This window comes from Myotis myotis, unplaced genomic scaffold, assembly GCF_014108235.1.
Source record: "Myotis myotis isolate mMyoMyo1 unplaced genomic scaffold, mMyoMyo1.p scaffold_m19_p_11, whole genome shotgun sequence".
In the NCBI taxonomy this organism is placed as follows: Eukaryota; Metazoa; Chordata; class Mammalia; order Chiroptera; family Vespertilionidae; genus Myotis; species Myotis myotis.
The window spans coordinates 13,415,941-13,440,186 of record NW_023416315.1 but is presented as its reverse complement, the minus strand read 5'-3'; the positions used below and the strand labels follow the sequence as shown (position 1 = coordinate 13,440,186).

General features: G+C 50.3%; 1 protein-coding gene across 7 annotated transcripts in view; it reads right to left on the bottom strand.

Moving 5' to 3' along the window:
* ATXN7L1 (ataxin 7 like 1) overlaps nt 1–24,246 on the bottom strand; it is a 227,178-nt gene that overhangs the window by 38,868 nt on the left and 164,064 nt on the right. For 5 of the 7 annotated variants that reach the window (XM_036327551.1, XM_036327552.1, XM_036327553.1 and 2 more), the window contains one exon: nt 13,432–13,654. In XM_036327551.1, coding sequence (XP_036183444.1) covers nt 13,432–13,654 — 223 coding nt within the window. The other 2 variants (XM_036327558.1, XM_036327556.1) reach the window with 2 other exon arrangements.

Below are 24,246 nucleotides of genomic sequence, written 5' to 3'. Positions count from 1 at the left end.
AAGAAGGAATTCTATTTGGGTCTCATGGATGCATTTTGGGGGCTGCGATCATGACATCATTTATATCAAATTTAAATCCTTTAAGTTGAAGAAATACTTGGGATGTCCTTGAAGGCTGAGTCAGGCAATCACGAAGAATCAGCCCAAAAGCAGAAGCCACAAAGTCCTGTTGTGATGCACCCGACAGGAGGTACTAATGACATGGATCCTGACAAGTGAATAAATATATATATATTTTTTAAATGGGGAAAACTTTCAGAAAGCCAATTTGTAAACATCTGAAGCAAACAGAAAACGGGGTCATCAACCGCTGAGCCTGGTAAACAAGAAAATCTGCCAGATTAATCTAATAATATGCTGCGGTGGGGGGTCAGGCCTGGTGGTCGGGGAGGAAGCACCCAGCATCAGCTCTCCTGGCCTCTGCATAGCTTTGGATGCCCCCCACACAACACACCCTCCGTAGGAAAATGTGGGCAGACCTGAGTATTGGGGGTCAGTGGTCCTGGCAGCAGAGGCGACAACAAGAAGAAGACTGGGTCGTGCCAGCCAGAGGGGTGCCAGAGGGGCTCCCGGCAGAGCTCCCACCGCCCACCAAGAAGCTGAAAGCATCTTCAGCAGTGACTTGGATAATGGGCTGGGACCCTGTTTCTCACCTGGGGGAAGAGGCGATTAGCCGGAGAAGAAGGATGTGGGACTTTCCCTTAGGCCAGTTAGGGGTGGGGGAGAGATGAGCAATCTGACTGTGATGAATTGTAGAAGTGGCCAGAAGCGAGCAACTAAAATCAGGGAGGACAGGCTGGACCGCATCGAGCGTCTGCGCCTTGTCTCTGTTCAGATTCATAGGATGTGGAGGGCGTTGCAGGATAGCTTAGGACAATGGCTAGGAAGAAGGGGTTTGAAATCAGACACACCTAGACCCAATCCTGCCTTCTCCATCGCGAGGTGCACCAGCGTGGGGAAGCACCTGACTTCCCAGCATCAGGAGCTTTTGTGGGGATTACAAAAAGGGTGGCTGGCCAAGTGGATGAGCAGCTTTGTACAGTGCAAAACCCACGCAGACATGGGTGGCTGCCCTGCCTAGATTATCCTGGGACTTCACTACTCTGGGCCTCAGTCTCCTTATCAGTAAAATGAAGATCATAATAAATATTTGAAGTGATCAAATACTATCTATAATAATAAAAGGGTAATATGCTAATTAGACCAGACGTCTTCAAGACGTCATTCTGGATGACCTTCCTGATGAAGCCGGGGCTGGAGGGAAGCCTGGGTCCCAGGTGCCAGAGGGAAGCCGGTGCCAGCAATAGCCAGGGGAAGGAAGGCCTACTCTTGCATGAATTTTCGTGTGTCAGGCCTCTAGTAGTACATGTAAAAGGGGGGAGAGTGGATCATACCATCCCTTCTCCCCATGGACCCTGATGTTTCTGGTGTGTGTGTGTGTGTGTGTGTGTGTATATAGTGTCCCCCAAAATGTATGCATATTCTTTGAATAATTATAAAGGCTGTGTTTATTAAAATGTATTTCATCTTCAAAATTGAGCTATCAGCTGTTAAAGTGTGTGTACACATTTTATTGGGACACCCTGTACATATCTGGGGTGCAAGTCATTGTCACCATCAGAAATTTCTGTACTGTCAGCCCTGTTGGTCCCACCATTGGGGGAAGTGTGGGCCAGGCAGCAGATGGGTGTGAGCAGTGGCCTCGCATTTCACCTGGAGTGGAGGCCATTCTGGGGGTGCAAAGAAGAGAAAACACAGAAGTAGGTAGCAAGCCTTTCCAGGCTTGAGGGCTCTCTAGGAGCATTCACCCCAACTTCTCAATCCCACCTGCTGCTCAACCCCTGGCCTTCAGGCACTACCCAGGGGTCCATGCTCCTACGTGTGTAACACATCCTGGGGGAAGAGTAGTAGGGACTTTAGCCTCTTGCATACAAACAGGTTGTCTCCTGTAACCATGAAGTATGCTAGGCCATGAGGGGCCTTGCTAGCTCTAAGCTGTCTTCTAGGGGAATAACTGTATGTGCTCCTGTCTAGGCAGCTTCCGATGTCTTGGGAGCAGGAGGTCCCAGCACCAGCCTCTGTAGAATATCTGGTAGTTAAATGTTAATTGGGGCCTCCTATGGCATGGAGCTCAGAAGATGGTCTCCACGTCTGTGGGGAGCCCTAGACGGTTTGGCTCAGTGGACTGAAGGGTCCTGGGTTCGATTCCAGTCAAGGGCATGTACCTTGGTTGCAGGCTCAATCCTCGGCCTGATGGGGGCATGTGTGGGAGGCAACCAATCGATGTGTCTCTCTCACATGGATGTTTCTCTTTCTCTCTGTCTCTTCCCTTCCCTTCCACTCTCTCTAAAAATCAATGAAAAAATAACCTTGGGTGAGGATTAACAAAAAAACAACAACAACCCCAAACCAAAAAACCCAAATCTGTGGGGAGCTCTATGGGCACTGTGTCCTGACATTCCTGGGAGCTGTGATGCCCCAAGACTGAGGGTAAAATCAGCCGCCAGAGAAGATAGGAAGAGAAGAGGGAGGGAGAGTCCTGGCACAGGCTGTCGCTGGAGTGCACCTGGGACCAGCCAGCCTCCAGTGATGCGCCTCAGGCAGGTCGTCCAGCAAGAGGTAAGTCAACCCTAGACCAAACCAACTGGACCTGCTCAGTGCCTTTTCTTCCACATATGAGAACTAAAGCCTCATATTAAAAAGAATACCCAGTGAAATTCATAGCAGGGAACGGGATCAGGACCTTTGAACGGAGGATTTGAGACTGCAGAGATCAGGAAGCAAGTGGACTCCGGAGGGAACGCTGGTGCAAAGAGGGACAGAGCCCCAAGCTCCCTGGCCACCAGCACTGGCCAAGGAAGGACAGGGCAGGCTGGGCTTGGGAGAGGCAAACGGGAGCACTCCCCTCTGCAGCCACCAGAGGGCACTGGCTCCCGCTGCTGGAGCTGCAAGCTGCCCCTGCCTTTGGGCCTGTCCCTCACCTTCTAGAGCCAGAGCAGCCAAGACATTCATTGTCTCCAAGCCCTGGAGCCAACACTGACCCAGGGGGAGAGAAGAGGACTCCTCACAGAGCATCCTCCATTCCACAGCCGGCCGCGGAGGGCCGGAGCCGGACCTGGGCTCAGGCCCTCGGCCTTTGCTCTCGCTGGGAATGAGCCAATGGCACAGCATCCCTGCTACCTGTCTTCACAGAGGAACAGCCCCCGGGAGCATCTTCCCTCTCAGGTGGCCTGGGAGGCCGGGGGTCACTCTGCTCTTTCCTTCTCTGTATTGGAATCGGACTGGGCAGGCAGCCCTGCCCCCAAATCACCTTCACCCAGAACCCTAAGCATCCTATTCAAACCTTCAAAAGCGTAGTCTTCACACTGACCCACAGCAAACTCAGGACATTTTTTTATTCCAAATTAAATGCACTTTGTGTTTTTTAAAAACTCCAGTTAGAGACCTTGGCCCCTCTGGCATTCCGTCACTCAAGCCTACCTGCTAAGAGGCCCCTGTCTGCACTACCAGCCCAGGCCTCATGCCATCGCCTGCCTGAGCCCTGATGAGGATCCTCACCACCAGTCTTTCTGTGCCGCCTCCCTGTGCTTGAATCTGCCTCCACCGAGCCACCCATGCAAACCCGACCCCCTACCGGCTGTTTAAAGGGCTCTGTGGGCTCCAGAGTATGGACTTCAACCTGACAGCCTGGTCCTCCCACAGCTCCTGCCAGGGCATCTCCTCCCACAGCTCCGCCTGGCTCTGGGCCTTTACACAGGCTGACACTTCCTTCTGCTCCTGTGGCTCCTCCGCTCTCTGGATGAGCCTCACTCCCCCCTCTGCCCAGGTCCGATGAGACATCATCTTCTCTCACAGTGCCGGCTGTCCCTTCCTGGTGAATCTGCCGCACTTGCCATGCCAAAGGGCCAGGTTTCAGCTCGATGTTGGTGTGGCCTGGCCTTGAGCTAGCAGCTCCCTGAGGGCAGGAACCAGGACCACGTGCGTGCATCGCTCCGAAGCTCTCCCGGTGATGCACACAGTATTTGGCACTTAGGAAGGGCTTTAAGTGTTTGATGAATAAATTAATCTTCTCAGTGAAGATTAATAAAATAAAACACAAACAATAAAAAACAAACCAGCTCTCCACCAGAACAAATGCTTTCTGCAAGGTGCAGTCTGCAGCTGTCTCTCTTCCTGGTAGGGGAGCCAGAGTGATGACAAAAGTGAGGGTGGAGGGCTGACGCCCCCCTTTACTCCTCTCATTCTCCCTCGACACTGACGCCTTGCACCCCTCCACGCAGCTCACAGGAGGCTACGCAGTCACATGCAAGATGGTGTTTCATCCTCGCCCCCACGTACAGGGGAGGAACCTGAGGCTTAGAAAGGTTGCCCCAGGGCATTCACTCAGCAAAGTGAAGGGCAGAGATGGGGTCTGACTTCAGGCAGCTCTCCAGGTGTCTCCTGAGCACAGCATGGAAGTGAGAAGACCAGGGGTGGCTTCCCAGCTCCGCCACTGGCCAGTCTCTTCATCATCCTGGGCCTCCATTCCTCTAGAGGGGCTGGGGCTCTGAAGGCATCGAAAGCTGCCACGTGCCATGCAGGTATGAAGGGCCATGGTCACTAACCTCTGGCTCACACTCTTGCGCCGTCATGCCACTCCCCTTCCCCAGCTCTCCTGGCCTGCATTTAGAGGCTAGTGCCAGCCGTGGGCAAACTACGGCCCGCCCGTTTGAAATGAATAAAACTAAAAAAAAAAAAAAAAAAAAAAAAAAAAGACCGTACCCTTTATGTAATGATGTTTACTTTGAATTTACATTAGTTTACACAAACACTCCATCCATGCTTTGGTTCCGGCCCTCCGGTCCAGTTTAAGAACCCATTGTGGCCCTCGAGTCAAAAAGTTTGCCCACCCTTGATTTAGACACTAGTCCCTGTTTCTGAGCACTTCTGTGACTTGGCAAGGTCAGCTGAGTTTATACCCAAGGAGCTGTCCATTGTCCTTACCTTGACCGTTTGAAAACCCAGTCAGCGTGTAGCACTTAAAACGTTTAAGTTCCTAATGCTTCCCTGTCCTGGGAGGGATAGCATTCCCCGAGATGCCTGAATACGCTGGCCTGTCTACGCCCCGTCCTCCTCCCCACCTGCCCTTTCTCCGCCTCCCCTCTGGGGCTCATCACAGTAACCTGCACCTGCTGCCCTCTGACCCCCCACCTTCCCGCCCTCATCCACTGCCCCACTCCTTCTCTCTGACCCCCACACCTGCACCACTAGAGGCAAAAACTGGCCTCAGCTTGTCCCCCCTCATCTCGATGTGAGGGGCTGGAGTTGTAAGTGGGGATCCAGGAGGGACCTCTGTGGATGCCACACCAACTCCTCAATCTCCTTCTCAGGAGGGTTTTCCTCATGTGGCCAAGTGCATCCTGGGACGTGGGCACGAACCCCATGCAGGGGCCATGGTATGGGGTGCACTGTACTTGCCTCCTCTTTCATTTAAAAGAAAATACCTTTCCCTTCTTGCCAAAGTACAGTGAGCTTTTCCTTCTTATCATCCGGGACCATAGTTCTCCCTTCCTAACTCCAGTCACTGTAGTAGGAAAAAAAGTAATTCCACAGTGGGAACTGGCACTCTGGTTTCCCCTCAATCAAAAGAAATTTATTTCTAGCTGTGGCTCCTTTAGCACCAGAAAAAATGTCTGTGAGGAGGGGAAGGAGCAGTTTCATTTCACAGCCTTGTTCATTCATTCACTCATCATACATTCACATATGAAATATTTGCTGGGTGCCAGATTCTGGGCTGAAACATGGGGATGCCAAGGAGCTCAAGGTCCAGCTGGGAGCAGGGGAGGATAAAGGTGCAAATAATACAATATACGATGGTAGTTCTTATACTGGTGTCTTAGAGGAAGGAGCATTTCAGTCTGTGCAAGAAGTCCCGGAAGGCTTCCTGGAGGAAGTGGTGCTCCTACAGAGACTTTAAAACATGTGTAAGGAAAGGCAGGGAGGCTGCTTCTGGGGAGGGAAGCAGCATGTGCCAACACGTGGAAGACATGTTCGAGGAGCTACAAATAGATGAGGACATCTGGAATATAAAACGAAGGGGTTAAAACACTGGCAGCAGCAGGTGGACAAGTGGGAAATGCCAGATCATATATCCACCTCCAAAGAGGTTAAACTTCCACTCTGTAGGCAAACAAGTGAGGGCCACTGAATGTTATGAGCGGGGTGGGGGCAACCAGCACTCAGGCTGGGTACAAAGGGCAGACTGGAGTAAGGGCGGGCCAAGGGGACCAGAGAGAGGCCACTGCAAGAATCCTGCTGAGGAATCGGGGTGGTCAGAGGGGTGGGGCCACCGGAAGGGCCCACAGCCCTTGGGTCTGTAGCATTTCCCAGCCTGACAGAAGCCCTGAGGGGACTCCTCTGGGCCATCCATACTGGCTCTTGTCCCCAGTTCATGCCAACACCAGGCCAGAAGCGATAAGCCAGTCCCATTTCTCCCAAGGCGCTCAGCCAGGGCTGCTCAGCTATCATTTTCTCCCCATAAAGCGCTGGGAAGGCGTCCAGAGCCCTTCTCCTGCCCGAGCCCCCCCACTCGGGGCGGACACGCCTCCCAGTGGAAGCGTCCAGAGGAGGAGACAGTCTCCTCCCACCACGCTGTCGGCACACGGGAGGCCGGGCGCCTGCTGGTTTTTCTCTTGCTTTGGCTCGTTTTCCTTCTGGAGCAGCAGGCCCATCTCCTGCATTTTTAATAGCTGAGCCTATTTAGCATGCAGCACACGTGTGTGGGTTGATAAGGCCCAAGGAGAAGGCAACAAGCCATGCAGGGGAGGAAAACCTCCTCCCTGCTCCCGCCCACATCAGCGGATTTGTGTTCCCGCAGCAGCTCAGCAGGCTCGCTGGACCAGCGGAGCTGCAGCGACAGCAGGTGCGAAAGTCAGGCTGGCCGATTCGGTCCCCAATACAAGGGGCCAGCCCCCTGGCCAAGGAGGGACTCATAAGTGAAGTCTGAAATGCTCATCGTAGCTCAAAAGAACTGAAGAGTCATAATTCCCTCTTGACATCCACTGGGGACCGTCTCTACCTTTCCCAGAAGGACAGAGGAGGTGCTCTGGGATCCGGGGTGTAGGGCCAGCAGGGAGTGCTGCCGGCAGACCTGCAGGGGACATATCCAGGGACACGCCTCTCTGTTTCCCCCCTTCTGCTAATGCAGAGCTATTTTTAATCTCCTCAGACTTGAAGGGAGAAACAACAAATCCACAGACCATCTGAATCTGTGTGAGGGGCCAGGGAGTCTGCCTGGATTCAGCACTGGTGTTTATCACTGCACACGTGCATCTGAGCTACTCGAGAAAGGGCGCCCCTGACCTGCTGTTAACTCCAGTCTGAAGGCCAAGTGTGGCTGCTGTGTTCCTGGCCTCCAGGGCCAATGCAGACGGAGCTCCTTTGGAGCAGGGGAACGGAACGTCAGCCGGGGAGACTGCAAGGCCCGATCGGGTCCCCGGGGTCAGTGCCACCGCACACCCAGCTGCAGGCTAATGTGAGAAAGAAGCGAGAGTTCCTTCCACGTTGGAACTTAGGAGCGCCTGTCTGGAGGCACATGAAAGAGATGGAGGAGCCACCTTCATGGACCTGGGAGGCAGGGGACAGAGACCCACCCAGGGTCCCCTGGCCTAGGTGTCCAGATCTGTGCTGGACAGGGAACTCAATCTTAAAATTTATTTCATTTTAATTCATTAACATGTAAAGATAGGTACTGTTGATTCAGTTGTTAGAGAATGTTTAAGTATGTTTGGAACAACGTGGGTATGCAAATCTGTTTTATAATTGTGAATTTTTAATAAAGTTTAAATATGGGTCAAATATTTCTGATGAAAATTTAGATCTCCAAATGGAGATGTGCTGTCAGTGTAAAACACAGGATTTTGAAGACATGAAAGAAAGAACGTAAATGATATCAATGATGGTATGTTGACATGATAACATTGTAGGTATGTGAGGTGAAAGAAAATACATTATTAAAAACGAATTTTGCCTTTTCCCCTACTTTTTTAATGTGGCTACTAGAAAATTTAAAATTACACGTGTGGCACACATTATATGGCCATTGGCTAGTGCCGGTCCAAGCAATTGCAGATAAAAAGTTAACAGCCTCCAGGAATGGAAATCTTACAACCCATTTCATTCAATTCAACCAGTATTTCCTGACAAGGGGACTGACTGTGTTTGCGGAGTGTGGCCTGCTGTGCAGGAGGCCTGCCGTGACTGCTGAGCGGAAGGGATACAGGAAGCCTAGCTGTGGCATCACACACAGGGTCGCAGGTGGGGTAAAAATGAGGTCCACACCAGCACATCAGGAGGCTGCCCAGGAGGAAGGAATGAGAGAAGGGCTTCGAGCAAAGGCGGCCGGTGGGATAGGCAGTGCGGAACAGTGAGGACTTGGGCCAGGAGAGAAGGGGCAGGATGCTGTGGAAGGAACCTTGCTTCCCCAGGGACCCGACCTTGGTTCCTGCTCTTCTCAAGCCTCGTACCTTCCTGGGAGGCCCCAGCTGGAACCATGGCTTCAGTGTCCCTGGTTGTCTACATTGACAACTTCCAAATCTCCCTTCCCAACACACAGCTCTCTCTTGGCCTCTGGGCCCATACATTCAGTGCCCGCCAACAGCTCTAGATACGTGTTTCTCAGATACTTCGAGCTCCATGGACTCCTCAGCTGAACTCATTCTCTCCTCCCCACCCTAAACTCTGGACCTTTCTGCCCTTTTCTTGAGCAAGTGACAGGACCAGTCACCTCTTTGCCCAAGTCAAGACCCTAGACATCATCCTCAACTCCTCCCTTGTATTGCAAGCCCTATATACAACCAGCTCAAAGCCCTGTGCTGTTTTCTGCCTTAATATTTCTCCCATCTTGCCCCTTCTGCATATGCCCACTACCACCGCCTGGGTCCATGCTGTCGTTACGTCTCACCTGGATTACACAAAAGCATCCTCACTTGCTGCTTCCTGAGTGGCACCTCCAGCCATCCCTTATCTTGCGGTCAGGGTGACCTCAGTACAATTGAAAGCTGCTCCTTTAAGAGCTCTATGCAGTTTCAGGGGACGTCCAAATTCCTGAACTTAGTACATATAGTAGAACTTGATAATCTACCCAGCCACCTACCCAGTTCATCTGTCTCCCCTGCCACATGCAAATACTTCTGCCCATTCTGTTACCTTTGCCTGGGACACCCTTCCCACTTGCTTTAAAAAAATTTTTTTTTTAATGATGGTAAAAAATTATATAACCTGCCTGGCCGGTGTGGCTCAGTGGTTGAACCAGGAAGTCATGGTTCGATTCCGGGTCAGGGCACATGTCTGGGTTGTGGGTTCGATCCCCAGTAGGGGGCGTGCGGGAAGCAGCCAATCAATGATTCCCTCTCATCACTGATGTTTCTATCTCTCTCTCCCTCCCCCTTCCTCTCTGAAATCAATAAAACAAACCAACCAACCAACCAATAAATCCTAACAGTTACCATTGTAACCTGGTTTTCTTTGTCTAGCTCATTTCTACTTATCCTTAAATTCAGCTCTGTGCAACCTCTTCTAAACCTTTTCTGAGTCCTCAGCCTGGGTTAGCTGCCCTTCCTCTGTGCTCCCAGTATCTTAGCTCTTATCACATAGTCCTCTGTGTTAGCTAATGTCTCTTTTTACAGGCTCCCCAAGACGGTGTCTGTCTTATTTAACTCTGCATCCCCAGAGCTGCAGTGTGCAGTTGTGCAGGTCCTGCATTGCATGAGGCGGTCTGGTTGAGGAAGTAAAGTAGGGGATGAAGACCGCCGGCCAATCGTGTACCCTGGTCCTGGACTGTATCCAGGCCTTTTTCTAATGGGCACAAAGGTTCCATAGGTGACATCAGTGGGACCAATACATCCCCAGTGCTCGTTATAGAGTTGACACGTAGTATTATAGTAGATGCTCATTAAATGGTTGAGCAAAGACAGACGGATATTCTAGGCAGAGGTACCAGGCGAAGACATGGGAGAGAAGCTGGAGTAATAGGATGCTATTGCATGATCAGGATTGGATTAGGGGGTTTAGAGGCAGTTTGTAGAGGGTCCCTTATGTTGGGCCGAGGGGCTAAACTCTTAATTCAATAGGAATCTTTGAAAATTTTTGAGATAATATTGTGATGTAGAATCACAAAATTTCTAGGCTTGAAAATAAATGAGACGCCGAGAAGTTAAGTAATTTGTTCAAGGTCACACAGGAGGACAGTGACTGAACTGGGACTTAAAGTGGTGCCTTTTGTTTTCTAAGATCTACATAGGCTTTATTAAGTGATTCATTCATCAAGCAGCATCCCATCTAGCAACTAGAAGGGTGCTCCTTTGAACTGGCTTTTTTTTTTTTTTAAATATATTTTATTGATTTTTTACAGAGAGGAAGGGAGAGAGATAGTTAGAAACATCGATGAGAGAGAAACATCGATCAGCTGCCTCCTGCACATCTCCTACTGGGGATGTGCCCGCAACCCAGGTACATGCCCTTGACCGGAATCGAACCTGGGACCCTTCAGTCCGCAAGCCGACGCTCTATCCACTGAGCCAAACGGGTTTCGGCAGAACTGGCTTTTCTTGCTCCTAGCTCAGTGCCCATTCTTCCACATGGTCTCTGGGGAGGCCTCTCTGAACTGATGCGGAGCCTGGGAAGTCTCTAAGGCAGATCTTTCCGGCCTTCCCAACATATGTCCCTGGCGAAGGTGGGTAGGGGGATGGTAGCCTGACTGATGGAAGGTGAGACCCCTGTAATCAACACTCAGCCTTTTTCATGGTGCAACCCTGGGTCTGTCTGCAGAATATCTACCTACTTCAACTTAGGTAAATTGACCATTAGCTTTCTGTCCTTTACACAGGCAAGGGCTCTAGGTTTTGGAGCCTTTTTCTTATAAGAGCCATTTCCCTCCTTGTACTTCTTTTGGTTGCTTTTCTTTGGGCCCTAGCTAGTTTTTACCAATTCTTTCAAAAGCACCTTCTGCCTCTAGTGGAAGGGGCCTTGCCCACAGCAGGTCTTACTAAGTACGTGTTAAGTCGGTGGAATCAAATGTGGAGACGGATCTAATCCCAGGGGTTTTCCCAAAGCTTGGTCTCCTGGAAGGATTTCTGGTGCCGAGTCTCACCTCCCTGGGACCACGTTTACCATTTATCATTTTTTTGTGTTCATTTTATGATCTTCTGTGACCCCAGAGTCTCCTCTGGGCTTATTTCCCCTGAGCCCCCTGCCTCGCTTCCCTCTTTTGGGTTCTCTGTAGCTCACTTCTGGGCTCCGAATTAAATGATGTTATCCTTTTCCATTTTCAAATTCAGTCTGAGTCAGAGCCATTCTCTACTTTTTCAGAGATATTTGAGTTCTGGACCTTTATTCCGCTTATAGGAGCGCTGTCCTTTATCACACGTGATACCAATGATGATGATAACGTTATCATCAAATATTTAGCAAATGTGTACTCTGCTCCAGACAATGCACTTGCTGCTTTTATAAGAGGCAGTTCACTTAACCCTCACAACAATCCTATGGGATAGAGCTATTCCTAGCCCATTTTACAGATGAGTAAAACTGAGGTCCACCAAGATCAAGTAACTTGCCCAAAGTCACCCAGCTGAGATTTGTACACAGGCAGCAATTCTGGAGTTTGTGCTTACATCAGGACACCTGATGTTGCCTCAACAAACAATCTTCAGGTGCTTTCTGAGGTCACTAAGAGGGAGACTAAGAGGGAGACTCACTCCCTGAGGCCCAGAGACACCACCACTGTCACTTTCAGGCTGGGTCTTCCCTAACCAGCTACATCCTCCTTTAGCAGCGGCTCTTAACCTGTGGGTCGCGACCCCTTTGGCGGTCGGTTGAACGACCCTTTCATAGGGGTCGCCCAAGACCATCCTGCATATCAGATTCATTACGATTCATCACAGTAGCAACATTACAGTTATGACGTAGCAACGAAAATAATTTTATGGTTGGGTCACAACATGAGGAACTGCATTTAAAGGGCCAGAAGGTTGAGAACCACTGTCCTATAGGCTTGACCTCAGATCCTAGCAATCAGAAGAGAGCAAAGCTTGTCCACGAGGCCCACCGGCAGGACAGGTAACTCCCCTCCTTGACAGCTGTGGCTAAACACTACCACAAGGCTCTACTTGATCTAGCATAATTAGCTCTTTACAAAGTCATCATAATCCCCAGCATGCAACGACAAACCAATTGGCGGATGATTTTAGACCACAGCTTTCCTAGGTATGAACTTAAGTGTAATTAACTATCACTAATTAACAGAACACTTTTTCTCTTTAAATATATAAATCAGACAGACTCCACAATTAGCCCTTGTCTGTCTTCATGAGGCTCTGTAACAAGCCAGTCCTTAAGAGTTCCAATTAGGGTCCCTCAGCATTTGAAGATACAGGCATACCTTGTTTTATTGTGCTTCACTTTCCTGTACTTCACAGATGTTGCATTAAAAAAATAGTTTTATTGATTTTAGAGAGAGAGAGAAGGGGGAGGGAGAGAGAGAGAGAGAAATATCGATGTGAGAAACAACAATCAGTTGCCTCCTGCAAGAACCCTGACCAGGGATTGAACCCGCAACCTGGGCTTATGCCCTGACCGGGAATTGAACTGGCAACTTTTGCGTGCACGGGATGACTCTCAACCAACTGAGTCACACTGGCCAGGGCAGATATTGTAATTTTTTTTTACAAATTGAAGACACGATCCTCTACCAGCAAAAATATTATAACCCACTTTGCTGCGATACTCGCTTTATTGCGGTGGCCTGCAACCAGCATTATCTCAGAGGTATGCCTGTACTCATCTGCTTCCTGTCCTCGTTTTCACTTTGGTTTCCTATCTGTCCTTTCCACAGGTAACTTTTATGACTTTCTGATAAAGGCTGAGATAAAACAATGAATTAAAAGTCTCTGATTTTCCAGTCACCTGCAAGCAGCTCTGTCCCACCCCATCACAGGGGTGACATTCTCTTTGGATTTGCTCTCTTCCTCCCGTGGTCAGTCCCCATCGCCTGCCTCTGCTGGCAGCTATTCCGAGGAGCAGAACCCAGCTGCTCACAGCAGGGAGGCTCTCTGGGGGTCTGCCTCCCAGAGGAGGGAGGGGCACAGGACCAGGGCTTGCTCCCGGCTGGGCAGACTGGCCGTGCCTTTGATTGCTTACACCAATGCGTCTCTTCACTGGGGCAGAAAATTGAGAGGTGACTGCATCACGGAGGAATATTTCCCGTTACCCTTTCCTTAGACACAACTTGGCTCAGCTCTGAGGCATATGACACTTTAAGGTCCCGTGTTCCCTCCCATGTTTCGGTTTCTCACCCCATCATTTGGGTTTTCTGTCCCTTCCCTCCTTAGACAAGACGCCCAGGAACAAAGCCAGAGGGTAAACACTGTTTCCCGTGGTGACGGGGACACTCACCATGGTTTGTCCCTTGATCCTTTCGCAGAAAAGACTGTGTGCTGTTTGCTGCTGGAGGTAAGTAGATTGTCTTTGGGCGTTTTGAATGGCTTTGAGGTGCTGCTGGCAGAGTTATGGCCGCTGAGACAGGCTTTTGTCTTCACCTGTACTAGTGATGTCCTGGAGTTGGAGGGTGGAGACGCTGGAGAGGGAGAAGGTCTGCACATTGAACCGTGTCTTCTCTCTACAGAGGGAGACAGAATGGAGCTCAGCACACCCGCGGCAGCAGGTGAGTCTCACACACTCATGCCTCGCTCACACAGCAGGCAGACAGGAAGTGCTTATCCCACAACGTCCGCATCTCTGAAGCCTCAGTTCTGACCACGGTCTGTTTTTTGTTTGTTTGTTTTCCTGAATGAGCAGTTGCCTTACTCAATTCCTTTATTATAACTTTTAAAATATTTCCACAAATACCAGTGGAGACTCTGATCAGTAACTTAAAATGAAAATCCACATATTGAAACATATTTCCTTTGCCTACTGACTACGGTTTCTCATGACATCTGCTCCTCTCTCACCAACTAGCCGTGATGGCTTTCTGAATTGCGGTATTAAACGTCACGCTGATAAGCTAAACGAGGATTTTCATGGGAGGCATTTACCAGGCCTTCCTTCTGCAAAACAACTTTGACAGGACTAGCAGAGGGGACACCCCAGGTGTCACCTGAACACAGTGGGATAGCCATATAGCCAACATGACCCCCAGGAAGCTACCCAGAAGCAATAAGGTCCCTCAGAGCAGTGGGCAGGGTAGGACTCTCAAGAGAATAAACAGGGAGTTCTTCAACCCGACTAGCAGCAGGATCACTACGGTCAGAAGGCCCAGCAAGGGCTGAATGAAAGAGTCTTCGAGAACCAGGAGTGGCACAGCTTCTGCCCACATGCCAGCTGTGGCCTCTCCAGGGCGCACTGAGGTCTGGGGTTGCAGCTGCTAAGCCAAGATATGCAGGAGGACATCGACCCATGAGGCAGAATCTACAGATGTGGGGCCTGGACGTGGGAGGGCAGGCACAGCTTCCTGGGGTTCAACAGAAAATACCAGAGCTCTGGGCAGACGTGCCTCACTTGTTCACACCCAGTCAGCCCCGTGGTCTCGATGCAATAGGTAGGGTGAGGACACTTGACCGGGACAGCAGGTGCATGAAGCAAGGTTCTAGTGTCCACCCACAGTGTACTTAGCTGTTACAGGGTAACAACGGATTTGATCAAAGTTAAGGACCCTCTCCCAAGAAAGATGCACATTTATAGATGCCCTGAAACTTTGTACACGATTACAGGAAGGAATCCGGGACCGTCCAAAACACAAAGGCTCTGAAATCCTAAGTCCCGTCTGGCTCTCTTGTGCCTCTCCAGGGCCTCACATCCAGTGAGTGCCTAGTTAATATGCGTTCAAAAAATAAATGAAATGATGACAAATGTCCGGTGGGAAGAACTAGAGATCCATAATCTGGATCGAGGTGGGAGGCAAGGATGCAGACCACCTTCTCCCTCCAGCTCTAAGCTGAGTCTCAGGCTTCTCTCACCAAGGAGACACTGCTGGCTGCGGTTCCAGGCACCTGGCCCAGGAGAAGAAAGCCAGACAACCTTGGCTCTCTGAAATGGGACTCTGGAGTTCCTCTGTGCTCCCGCGTACCAGCGCCTACCAGGCCCTCTCAGAGCGGACCGCCTCTAGTCCTCTGGGACACTGGGAATTGTGGGGGAAAGTGGACGAATGAGGATCCTCTGACTGCTGGGTGTTTTTGCCTGACCAGTGCTCAGACGTTGCCTACACTGAATAACTTCACAGGTAACGTTTCTTCACCAAATCAGAGCAGACTGTGCAGACACGCGGTTTCCAGAGCCAGCCCGTGGAAGGTTTTGGAAACCAAGAGCCAGTTCCAGGATCTCTGTTTTGCTGTAGAAAGAACCCTCGGTTGGGAGCCAGGAGATCTAGGCTCCAGCTCCAGACATGCCACATGAGTAAGCTTATGGCCTGGAGTTCACCACTTCAACTCCCTCAGTTTCCCTGTCTGTATCTGTAAGTGAAGTGGGACCCTAGATGCCTTCTAAGGCCTCTTTCCATGTCATTATCGTAAACACAGGGCATACTTACACCTGCTCCTTCTCTTCTCATCCCTCACGATCCCTGAATGTTACAGCAATAATCACAGCTGAAGTACTGAGATATTTTACCCAGGCAGGCTCTTCCTCGGAGGAATTCATCCTTCGTGAAATTGCACCGGCCTTTACAACCCCTGTGAGACAGGCAGGAGGCAGCCAGCCATCTCACCCTCCTCGCGCCTGACTGGCCAGAGAAGACCCAGAGAGGAGAGGTGACTCGCCAAGGTCAGGGCCAATGGCTACACAAGGAATGGGGCCGAGACACTCCTCAAGGAGGCGGGGAATGGGGTGGGCTGGGACCAAGATTTGGAGCCAGGAGATTGGGAACTCCAGGAATGAGAGTTACGGGAGGTTAAAACCGGGTCTTAAAAGTCTGTTCATCCCACCTCCTTGCTGACTGATGAGGTGATGATTAGAGAGTTTCTCTATTACCTGCTTAGGGCAAAACCAGTCGGAGGGAATGCTGAGCCTAGAACCAAGTCCTCTTCTCACTTAAACCCACAGTTCTTTCTCCCCTTCAGAAATGTTTTGCTTAGCAATTTCTTTTTTGGCAGAGGTTTCCAAAACTAAAATAAGACGTTGCTTTTTAACCACTACTGCTTTGGCTTTTTCTGCAGTCTTCCTTCGCTCATTTGCTATCAACTTGCTGAAGCTGGTTAGAGGGGGTGTGGGGAGACCAGTCTTGATAACAAAGAGAAATTTTATTTAGCTAAACTAACAGTTAAGTAATGTCAGCACCAAAATAATTTTTAATTAAAAATAATAATACAAATAAATCAAGTTAAGTCACAAGGAAGGGGGGTCACTAAGGACAGAATGAATGGGCCAGACCAGTAACTCCAAAATCACGTTCACAGAGGATTCTGGTTAGCAGTTCTGCCGACCTGTTCTGCCACTAAACTCACAAAACACTAAATCAGTGGATGAGCTATCTTCTTGGTTTTGTATTTTAGTTCCGCAAATGACCAGCTGAAAGAACAAGTTACAGATGAGAGAATATTCATCAAAACTTGAAGCTAGTCCTTTACCCTCAATTTGTGTGTGTGTTTGTATTCCAATGAACAGATTAAAAAAAGATATTTTCTACATATAAACTGTTCCATGGTGTTTGGACTGAATTCAATCTACCACTGTTTCAAGCTCTCTCACTGGGGCCTGCGAGGGAGGCCGTGCGAGCATCTGGAGTGGGGACCTTGGTCCGAGTGAGCAGCTTCCCTCGGGAGCTGGCTCCCACACTTCACTCAGTTAAGCTTTGAACATGGGCAACACGGGTCTGGCTCAAGGAGAGTAGGGAGCGCTTTCCAGAAAGATCCATTCCTACTCAACCTGTGTTTCCCTGGTCGGTAAGGACCCGTCCATAGATTACTCACAAGGCTTTGTATTTGGCAGAGAGGCGGGGTGGGCTGGTGATAGCAGGAGACAGTTAGTTTATTGTAAAAGGATATTGCGGTGCAGGTGGAATGTCTCTGAGTAAAGGGTCCAGTTTTATTTTACAATCATTCTGATACAAGCCTTCATCTTCTTTGGGCCAAAGGAATGCCTTAGGTAGGCTTTTATAATTATTTAAATTCCATTTGCCCTTCCCAGAAAGATTTTATAGAACATGGTGCTTTTTATTCACTGTTAAAATCTTTTCTAGACTGAAGCAATTTTAGAGAAAAAGAGCCCGTCCCTTCACATTTTCTCAATCTTTGTTAATGTACACAGATGAGATGTGTTAACAAGACTGTAATCAATGGATATTTTGGATTATTCTTTTTCAATTGACATTATTCTATTTATACATTTCTAACTCCCATACACAGGCCATTTTAAATGGTTAGGTAATCTTCAATCACTGACGTGCTCTTAATTACTTAGTCACTCTCTTACTCTCTACTTACTGTCTAGCTTTAAAAAAACCCCAATTTATTTCAGAAGTGATTTAGGATATTTTCTTTGAGGTACAGGGAACGTTTGCTAGTTTATTGCAACACATTTCTTTCCAGACTGTGTGACAGAAAGATCAAACCAATTTATTGTGCGAATGTTGAATATGAGTACCATTCACCTACTGAGGCGAAGCATAAAACCACTGTGGGAACACCCATGCAGAATTAAGTGTCTACTACATCAAACACAGCCTAGATGCGTGCTCTGGGATCAGCAACCGCTGGTCTCCCTCCTCCTGTCCTTTGGCCAATAGTAATAAAAATTTATTAAGACTACTGAACACTTGATAGCATTTAGTTCCTGCAATATCTCTGTTCTACAGAGGAGGAAACTGAGGCTCAGAGGTCTGAGTTGCCCATGGTCCTGGAACTAGGAAACATCAGATCTGGGCATGTCTTTAGAGCCCGTGGTCTTAACTCTAAGCCAGGGGTCCTCAAACTACGGCCCGCGGGCCACATGCAAATACAAATATTGTATTTGTTCCCATTTTGTTTTTTTACTTCAAAATAAGATATGTGCAGTGTGCATAGGAATTTGTTCATAGTTTTTTTTTAAAACTATAGTCCGGCCCTCCAACGGTCTGAGGGACAGTGAATTGGCCCCCTGTTTAAAAAGTTTGAGGACCCCTGCTAAGCTCTACCACCGTGAAACGCCAGAAGGTGCTGCAGCGGATGGGAGCCACCTGGAAGAGCCTGCTGCCCCCTCCTGTGATCGGGCATTCCAGCAGGGCACCTTCTCCCCTAGGGAGAGGAAAGAAACAGGTGTTTGGGCAGCTTCTGGTACCAGTCAGCAACCCCATGCCACAGCCTGAGACTTCAAGCCCAAGGAGTTGGGGACGAGGACCAAAGAAACACAAAACCAAATCCTTTTACTTTTTCACACTTCCACCACAGGAGGTCCAGACCACGGCCTCAGCAGCTGGCTGTCCTACGACCATGCTTCCCCACAGGCACCTTACAATCCCTGTGTGACTCCAGGGCACAATCCCCGAGACTAGTTGAGCAGGTGCTTGGAGACCTCGATTCTCAGAATTCTAAACATCTCTGTTAAGCGCAGGGAACCCTGGTGTCTCCACAATTCTCTCCCCTTATTCTCTGCAGGTAAAATCCACCAGGTTCTCAGACCATTTTAGTAAAAATTCAGAGCCCTCTCCTCTCCCCGTGCTAATTCACTGAGATATTTTCATACAGTACCAACGTCCTGCATTGAAAACCTGAGCACAGACGCCTGGTGAATGAGCTGGCCCCCAGCACCCCTGTGGCGCCCTGTACCAGTTTTAGAAAGAACTTGTTGGGAATTTCCCCACATGGTTTTTAAGGGGCCAACCCCCTCCCAACACTTTGAGCACCAGAGTCCCTGGTGGCCCACCACGGGGTGCGAGCTCACCCGGGGCTTAGACTAGCACCGGAGTCTCCTTCAGCCTCCACCTCCGAGGGCAGGCACCTGGCAAATCATTAGCCAGGTTCTATTTTATCAATGAATTCCATCTGCGTTAGTAGCTGTAGTCAGGATGCTTTCCATAAAGGACAACTTGGAATTTTGAGGACCTCCTTCCCAAAGTAACTGCAGCTGGAGCGTGAGGGGCAGAGCACAGGCCTCAGCAAGGGGGACCGGGCAGGAAGCACTTGGTAAGGCAGGTATTTCCCCAATTTACAGCTACGGAAACTGAGGCCAACTGCCTTCGAGAGACTTGCCCGAAGCCACAAGGCTGTTAAGTGGAGGAGCAGGGGCCAGAGCCTGAGCTTGTGGTCTCACTTGCCACAACTGTAGTGAGGCACTAAATATAGTGCCACGGTGGTCAGCAGAGGGTTATGGAATCGGCCTTCCGCAGCAGGGGAGGAAATGAAGACACAGGGAGGTCACGTGGCTGTGCGGGCCCTGAGTGGCAGGCGGAGCATGCCAAGCAGTGTGTGTGCCAGGAGCGCTTGTGAGTTGGAGTGAGTGCCTCTTTAAAAGACACCAGGGCCTGTGTGGCTGCGGGTGTGTGTGGGGGGAGGGCCTTTCCTTACAGCATGGTGCCTGTCGCCAATTAGCTTCTACTGGGTCTTCCTTCCTCTCTCACGCCCACCCACTGCCAGGCAGCAGGCACGGCCTGGGGCGCAGTGACAAATGCCAGTGTGGGCCCGTGGCTCACACGCTCAGACCTTACGTCCCCAGGCTCTGGGCTGGTTTCTGGGTGATGTGGTCACTCTGTGTGGTCAGGAAGAGAAGCAGCATTTCTTTCTTTTTTTTTTTAAATCCTCACCCAAGGGTGGGGGCGGGGAGGAAGGGGGAAGGAGAGAGAGAGAGAGAGAGAGAGAGAGAGAGTGAGAGAGAGAGAGAGAGAGAGAGATCAGTTGCTTCCTATAAGCGCCCTGATGAGGATCAAACCCACAACCTAGGTACGTGCCCTGACCGGGAATTGAACCCGAGAGATTTTGGTGAATGGGATGATACTCCAACCAACTGAGCCCTAACAGCCAGTGTCAGAAGCAGCATTTCTTGAGTGCCTACTACGTGCCAGCTCATGCCATCTATCCAACAAACCCCACAAGTGGGTACTGTTAGGTCCTTGGTATAGACAGGACATTAAAGCTCAGAAAGGTTATGAAAAAAGGCAAGGTCACGCAGACCTCAGCAGCCGGGAGGAGAGCCCTGGCCTGCCTGGCCCTGGAGCCGGTGCCCTCTCCACCGTGCCACACTGCGCGATGCTCTCTTCCCTCTGCACTTCAGCAGCACAACCTCTAAGGTGATGCCTGACAAAGCATCCCCATTTTCAGAGCTGGCCCAGAACACAACTTGGAAGTTCAAGAACGTGGTATCCTCCTTATCTCTCCCCCTTGGTAGCAGCTTCTACCTCACACCTACTCTTCTATTGGTTATTTATACTAGGACACCAATTTGGGGCACCAATGACCACTGGGTAGGGTTTGGGGAGTCCCAGGTAGGATTTCCAGGGCCCCGAAATATTGCCATCAGCCCCTAAGGATGACCTCACTAGACATCTACCCGCGCTCAAAGGAAAACAAACCAACCACACAGCACACACAGACGTATGGGGCAACAAGCCCATGTCCACACTGCTGGGGGCACTTTCAAGGAATGGCAGGCCTCTGGAGAGCAACCCGGTGACTATAAACAGGAACTAAAACACACTTCCAGCCTTTGATTGGGCGATTTGGTTATTTTAGTCTGGAAAATAGACCTCAAGGAAATATCGCCGCCTTCACCCCCCCCCCCCCCGAATGTTCAAAGATATTTTCAGCAGCACCTGTTTACAATAGTAAAACACACCCAAATCAACCCACACGACGTTAAATAAATGACTGAAAGTGACAGGTATGAGGGTTATCTCAAATTTAAGGAAATGCCAAGGGCAGGTGTCTTGCTCAGTTTTTTATCCCTGGCATTTAGCCCGGCGTCTCACTGTGTTCACTGCTGAAGAAATGAGTGTTGTGAGGATTGATAACACATGGAAGGTGGCTACCATGGTGCCAACTCACAGTAGACACTTCATGTAAGCTCCCCTCATACATGAAAACCCAAATCCACAAGAAAGCTAAAAACAGCACAAAAACCATTACTTTATAAAAACATCAAACATTTAAGACATGCATTACATATATTAATATATAATGTATTTAGATGAAAAAAAGCGAAGGCTATAGGATGAACTGCTTAACAGGCTTTGTTTTTGTTAAAGCTTTTTAAGTCCATCCGATAAAAAGATTTCAAACAAACAAACAACAACAAAAACACTAACGTATGCTTAACCAGAGGTCAAAGCGCAGAAAACAAGGGCAAGTACAAAGGTAGGAGAGAGAGAAAACATGTGTCCAAGTCAAATCTCATTCATTCACTCATTTCCTTGGCACGTGCCATGTGCCAGGCGCCGAGCTATAACGTGGTGACAAGATAGACACTGTCATTGCAGAGGGTCCCCCCAGGGCAGGGAGACACTCCCCAGATTCTGGGCTGGCCACCACTTCCTCATCCTGAGTGGCAGAGAACAGGCTCCCTCCCTGCAGGAGGCAAGCTGCTGCCTGAAGGATCTGAGGCCAGGGAACAGCCCTCCTGATCTCTGGGACTCTGCAACCCTGTTCCCATTAGGCCTTGTATGGCCCCAGCTGTTCCCATGTGTCTGGAGCCACATGGAGTGGAGGGGTTGACAAGGAGTTCCACTGGATGGAACTTCTCCATCGGAGTGACCGCCCATCACAACTGCCCAACACACCCAAGTCACAGGCATTTAAACATAGGAACCATCACAACTTGGGCGAAAAGTCGTGACTTCCAGTTTTAGGACGCGCTGCTGAATTCTACCTGAAGATGGCACAGCTGACATCATCCCGGCCCCAGGGGCACCAAAGGGACAGGTGTAGCAGCAACTGCAGTTTCACGAAGCTGGAGGCACAGTCCGAGGGATCTTTGGGGAGAAGATACGTGAACGGGGATTCCCAATGTCGAAAATACCTCAACAGCTAGACGGACTCTTCCCAATACTGTCGTGAGGCAAGCAACATCAGTGGCCTTCACCCAGGAGCCTGGGTTAAGAGCATCAAAAAGCCCTGTCCCTGGCACAGGCATGTCCTGCCACACCTCAAGGAAGGGAGGGCGGATCCTGAGGCACGAGGCCGAGGACGCACCCAGGCCTCACTTACACCTCAGGGCTGCCTGGTTCAGCAGAGCGCTCCTCACCCCTGGGACAGCAGGGCCAGGACCCCCAAATCTGTATTTTTTACAAAGGTCCTGAGGAGATTCTCAGGCTCTGCACCAGCTTTGTGAGTCACTGGCGATATGGACCAAACACTTCTGTCTCTGGAATCAGAAAGATCTGGGCTCAACTCCCAGCTTTGTCACTCATTAGCTCTGTGACTTGGGCAAATAACTTAACCCCATGAGCCCCAGTTTCCTATCTACCCAAATGGCAACAATAATGCCTAGATCACAGGGTTACGAGGGGGAAGGTGCCTTGACAGCACACCGAGGGCCCCATCTCAGCGCATCTCACCTCTGACCGGCGGGTCAGTGGGCTAGCACCCTGCCACTGAGCCCTCCTCGAGGGCAGGTGTCTGGCTCAGCCTCTTTTCCTGGCATTTAGCCCAGGGTCTCGCGCGTATAGATGCTCAGTATGTTCACTGTTGAAGAAATGAGTGTTGTGAGAATTGGTGACACATGGACAGTGGCTACCATGGTGCCAACTCACATAAGTTCCCCTGATACATGAAAATGTACATTAAAACAAAACACAAGAAGTAGCTCTCCTAAGTGGGTGGTTCTCGGCCTTCTCCCTCCCCTGCATTAAAACTAGTCCATTTACAAGAATCCTCCTGGAGCACACTGTCTAAGACACACAGTAGGAGCAAGGAGAGGCCACTGTGTATTGGCCTCCAGGTGCCAACGTGCAGGACCATCATCTCCCACAATGGAAGGAGCAAAATCTCAACTCACTGCTAAGCTCACAGCGTTCCCCAGAACCGCTCACCCGCAGGCTGCCGTGGTCCCACAGCAGCCACTAATAACGGAACCATTTCTGTTCTCCTTGGAGAGGCAGTTGGCAGTGGCAAACAGGAAGTTGTCTTGCAATAGGGTGTGGCTGTGCCCTGTCAATATATGCCAACAGAGACACACTTCCCCCCTCCCCCCGCCCCTCTCCAGCCTCCTCCTGTCTCCTTCTGCCCTCTTCTTTAGGAGCAGAAGGTCTGAATTATTTGGGTGAAAACAAAGCTTTTTACATGACTTAAGAGCAACTATCACCACCATGCAAACAAAAAATCTAGGGCAGAAAGGAGTCTGAAATATAGCAAGGGTCTGTTTTCCTACCAGTCACTCACTGTGGCATTGGGTTAGTAACTAGCTGCGTGCGTGAGCGTGTGTGAGCCTTTCCCCTTAACTTCTCCGTGGGCACGCAGGAAACTCAACCCGAGCTAGAAGCCAGGCCAGGTACACTGCCAATCACCCTGCTGAGCCAACCGGTCCGTCTGCGGGCCGGCCACCACGGTTTACGCAGGGCCCACTGTGTGCACACGCGGGGCCCAGCACCATCCAGGAATAGGACAGAAGAAAAAAGACAGGTCACTCGTTTCAAGCAATTTTAAAGTTTGAGTAAAGGAGACCCGCAACATTTCCTAACACAAACCACAGATACAAATGACAAAGAAAAATAACTGCCAAAGAGATAAATGCCTATTGCTGGAGCTGCACGTAAAGGCAGGGAAGTGGGGGGGACACGTTGGTGAGGTTCACTACCGCTGGCTTCCCGGGGCTAGGACAGGTGAGCTATAAAATTTTCCACTCCGTTCCTGCCCAGGCCCCGAGGCGTGTGCCTCCAGAAGGGCTGGCTGTCCAAAATAGACTGGTCCCCAACCCAGCCTCCTACTCCTGACCTCTTTCTGAGGCAGCAGATCTCCCCACTCCACGCCTCACCAGCCCACAGCCCGGGGCACCGGCTCTGCTAAAGCTCAGGCTCGCTAACTGGGTCCTGGGCTGACAGCACGCCCCGCCTGCCAGGCTCTCTATCCAGTGACCTGGGCCCAGCCCCACGCGTCCTCTGTGGCCAACGTGCCCTGTGCTCGCACTTACACATCCCGGGGAGGCAGCCTTGCCGTTAGGATAAGGAGGCTGAGCTTGTGACACGCTGGGCAATGCGACTTGTGGGAGACGTTTCCTGGCTTCTGGCGGAGGGCCCTGGCCAGTCAGAACGCACCACTTCCCCTTTAAGAGAGCACGCCCAGATGCGATTAGGGAAAGGCAGAAAGAAAAGCC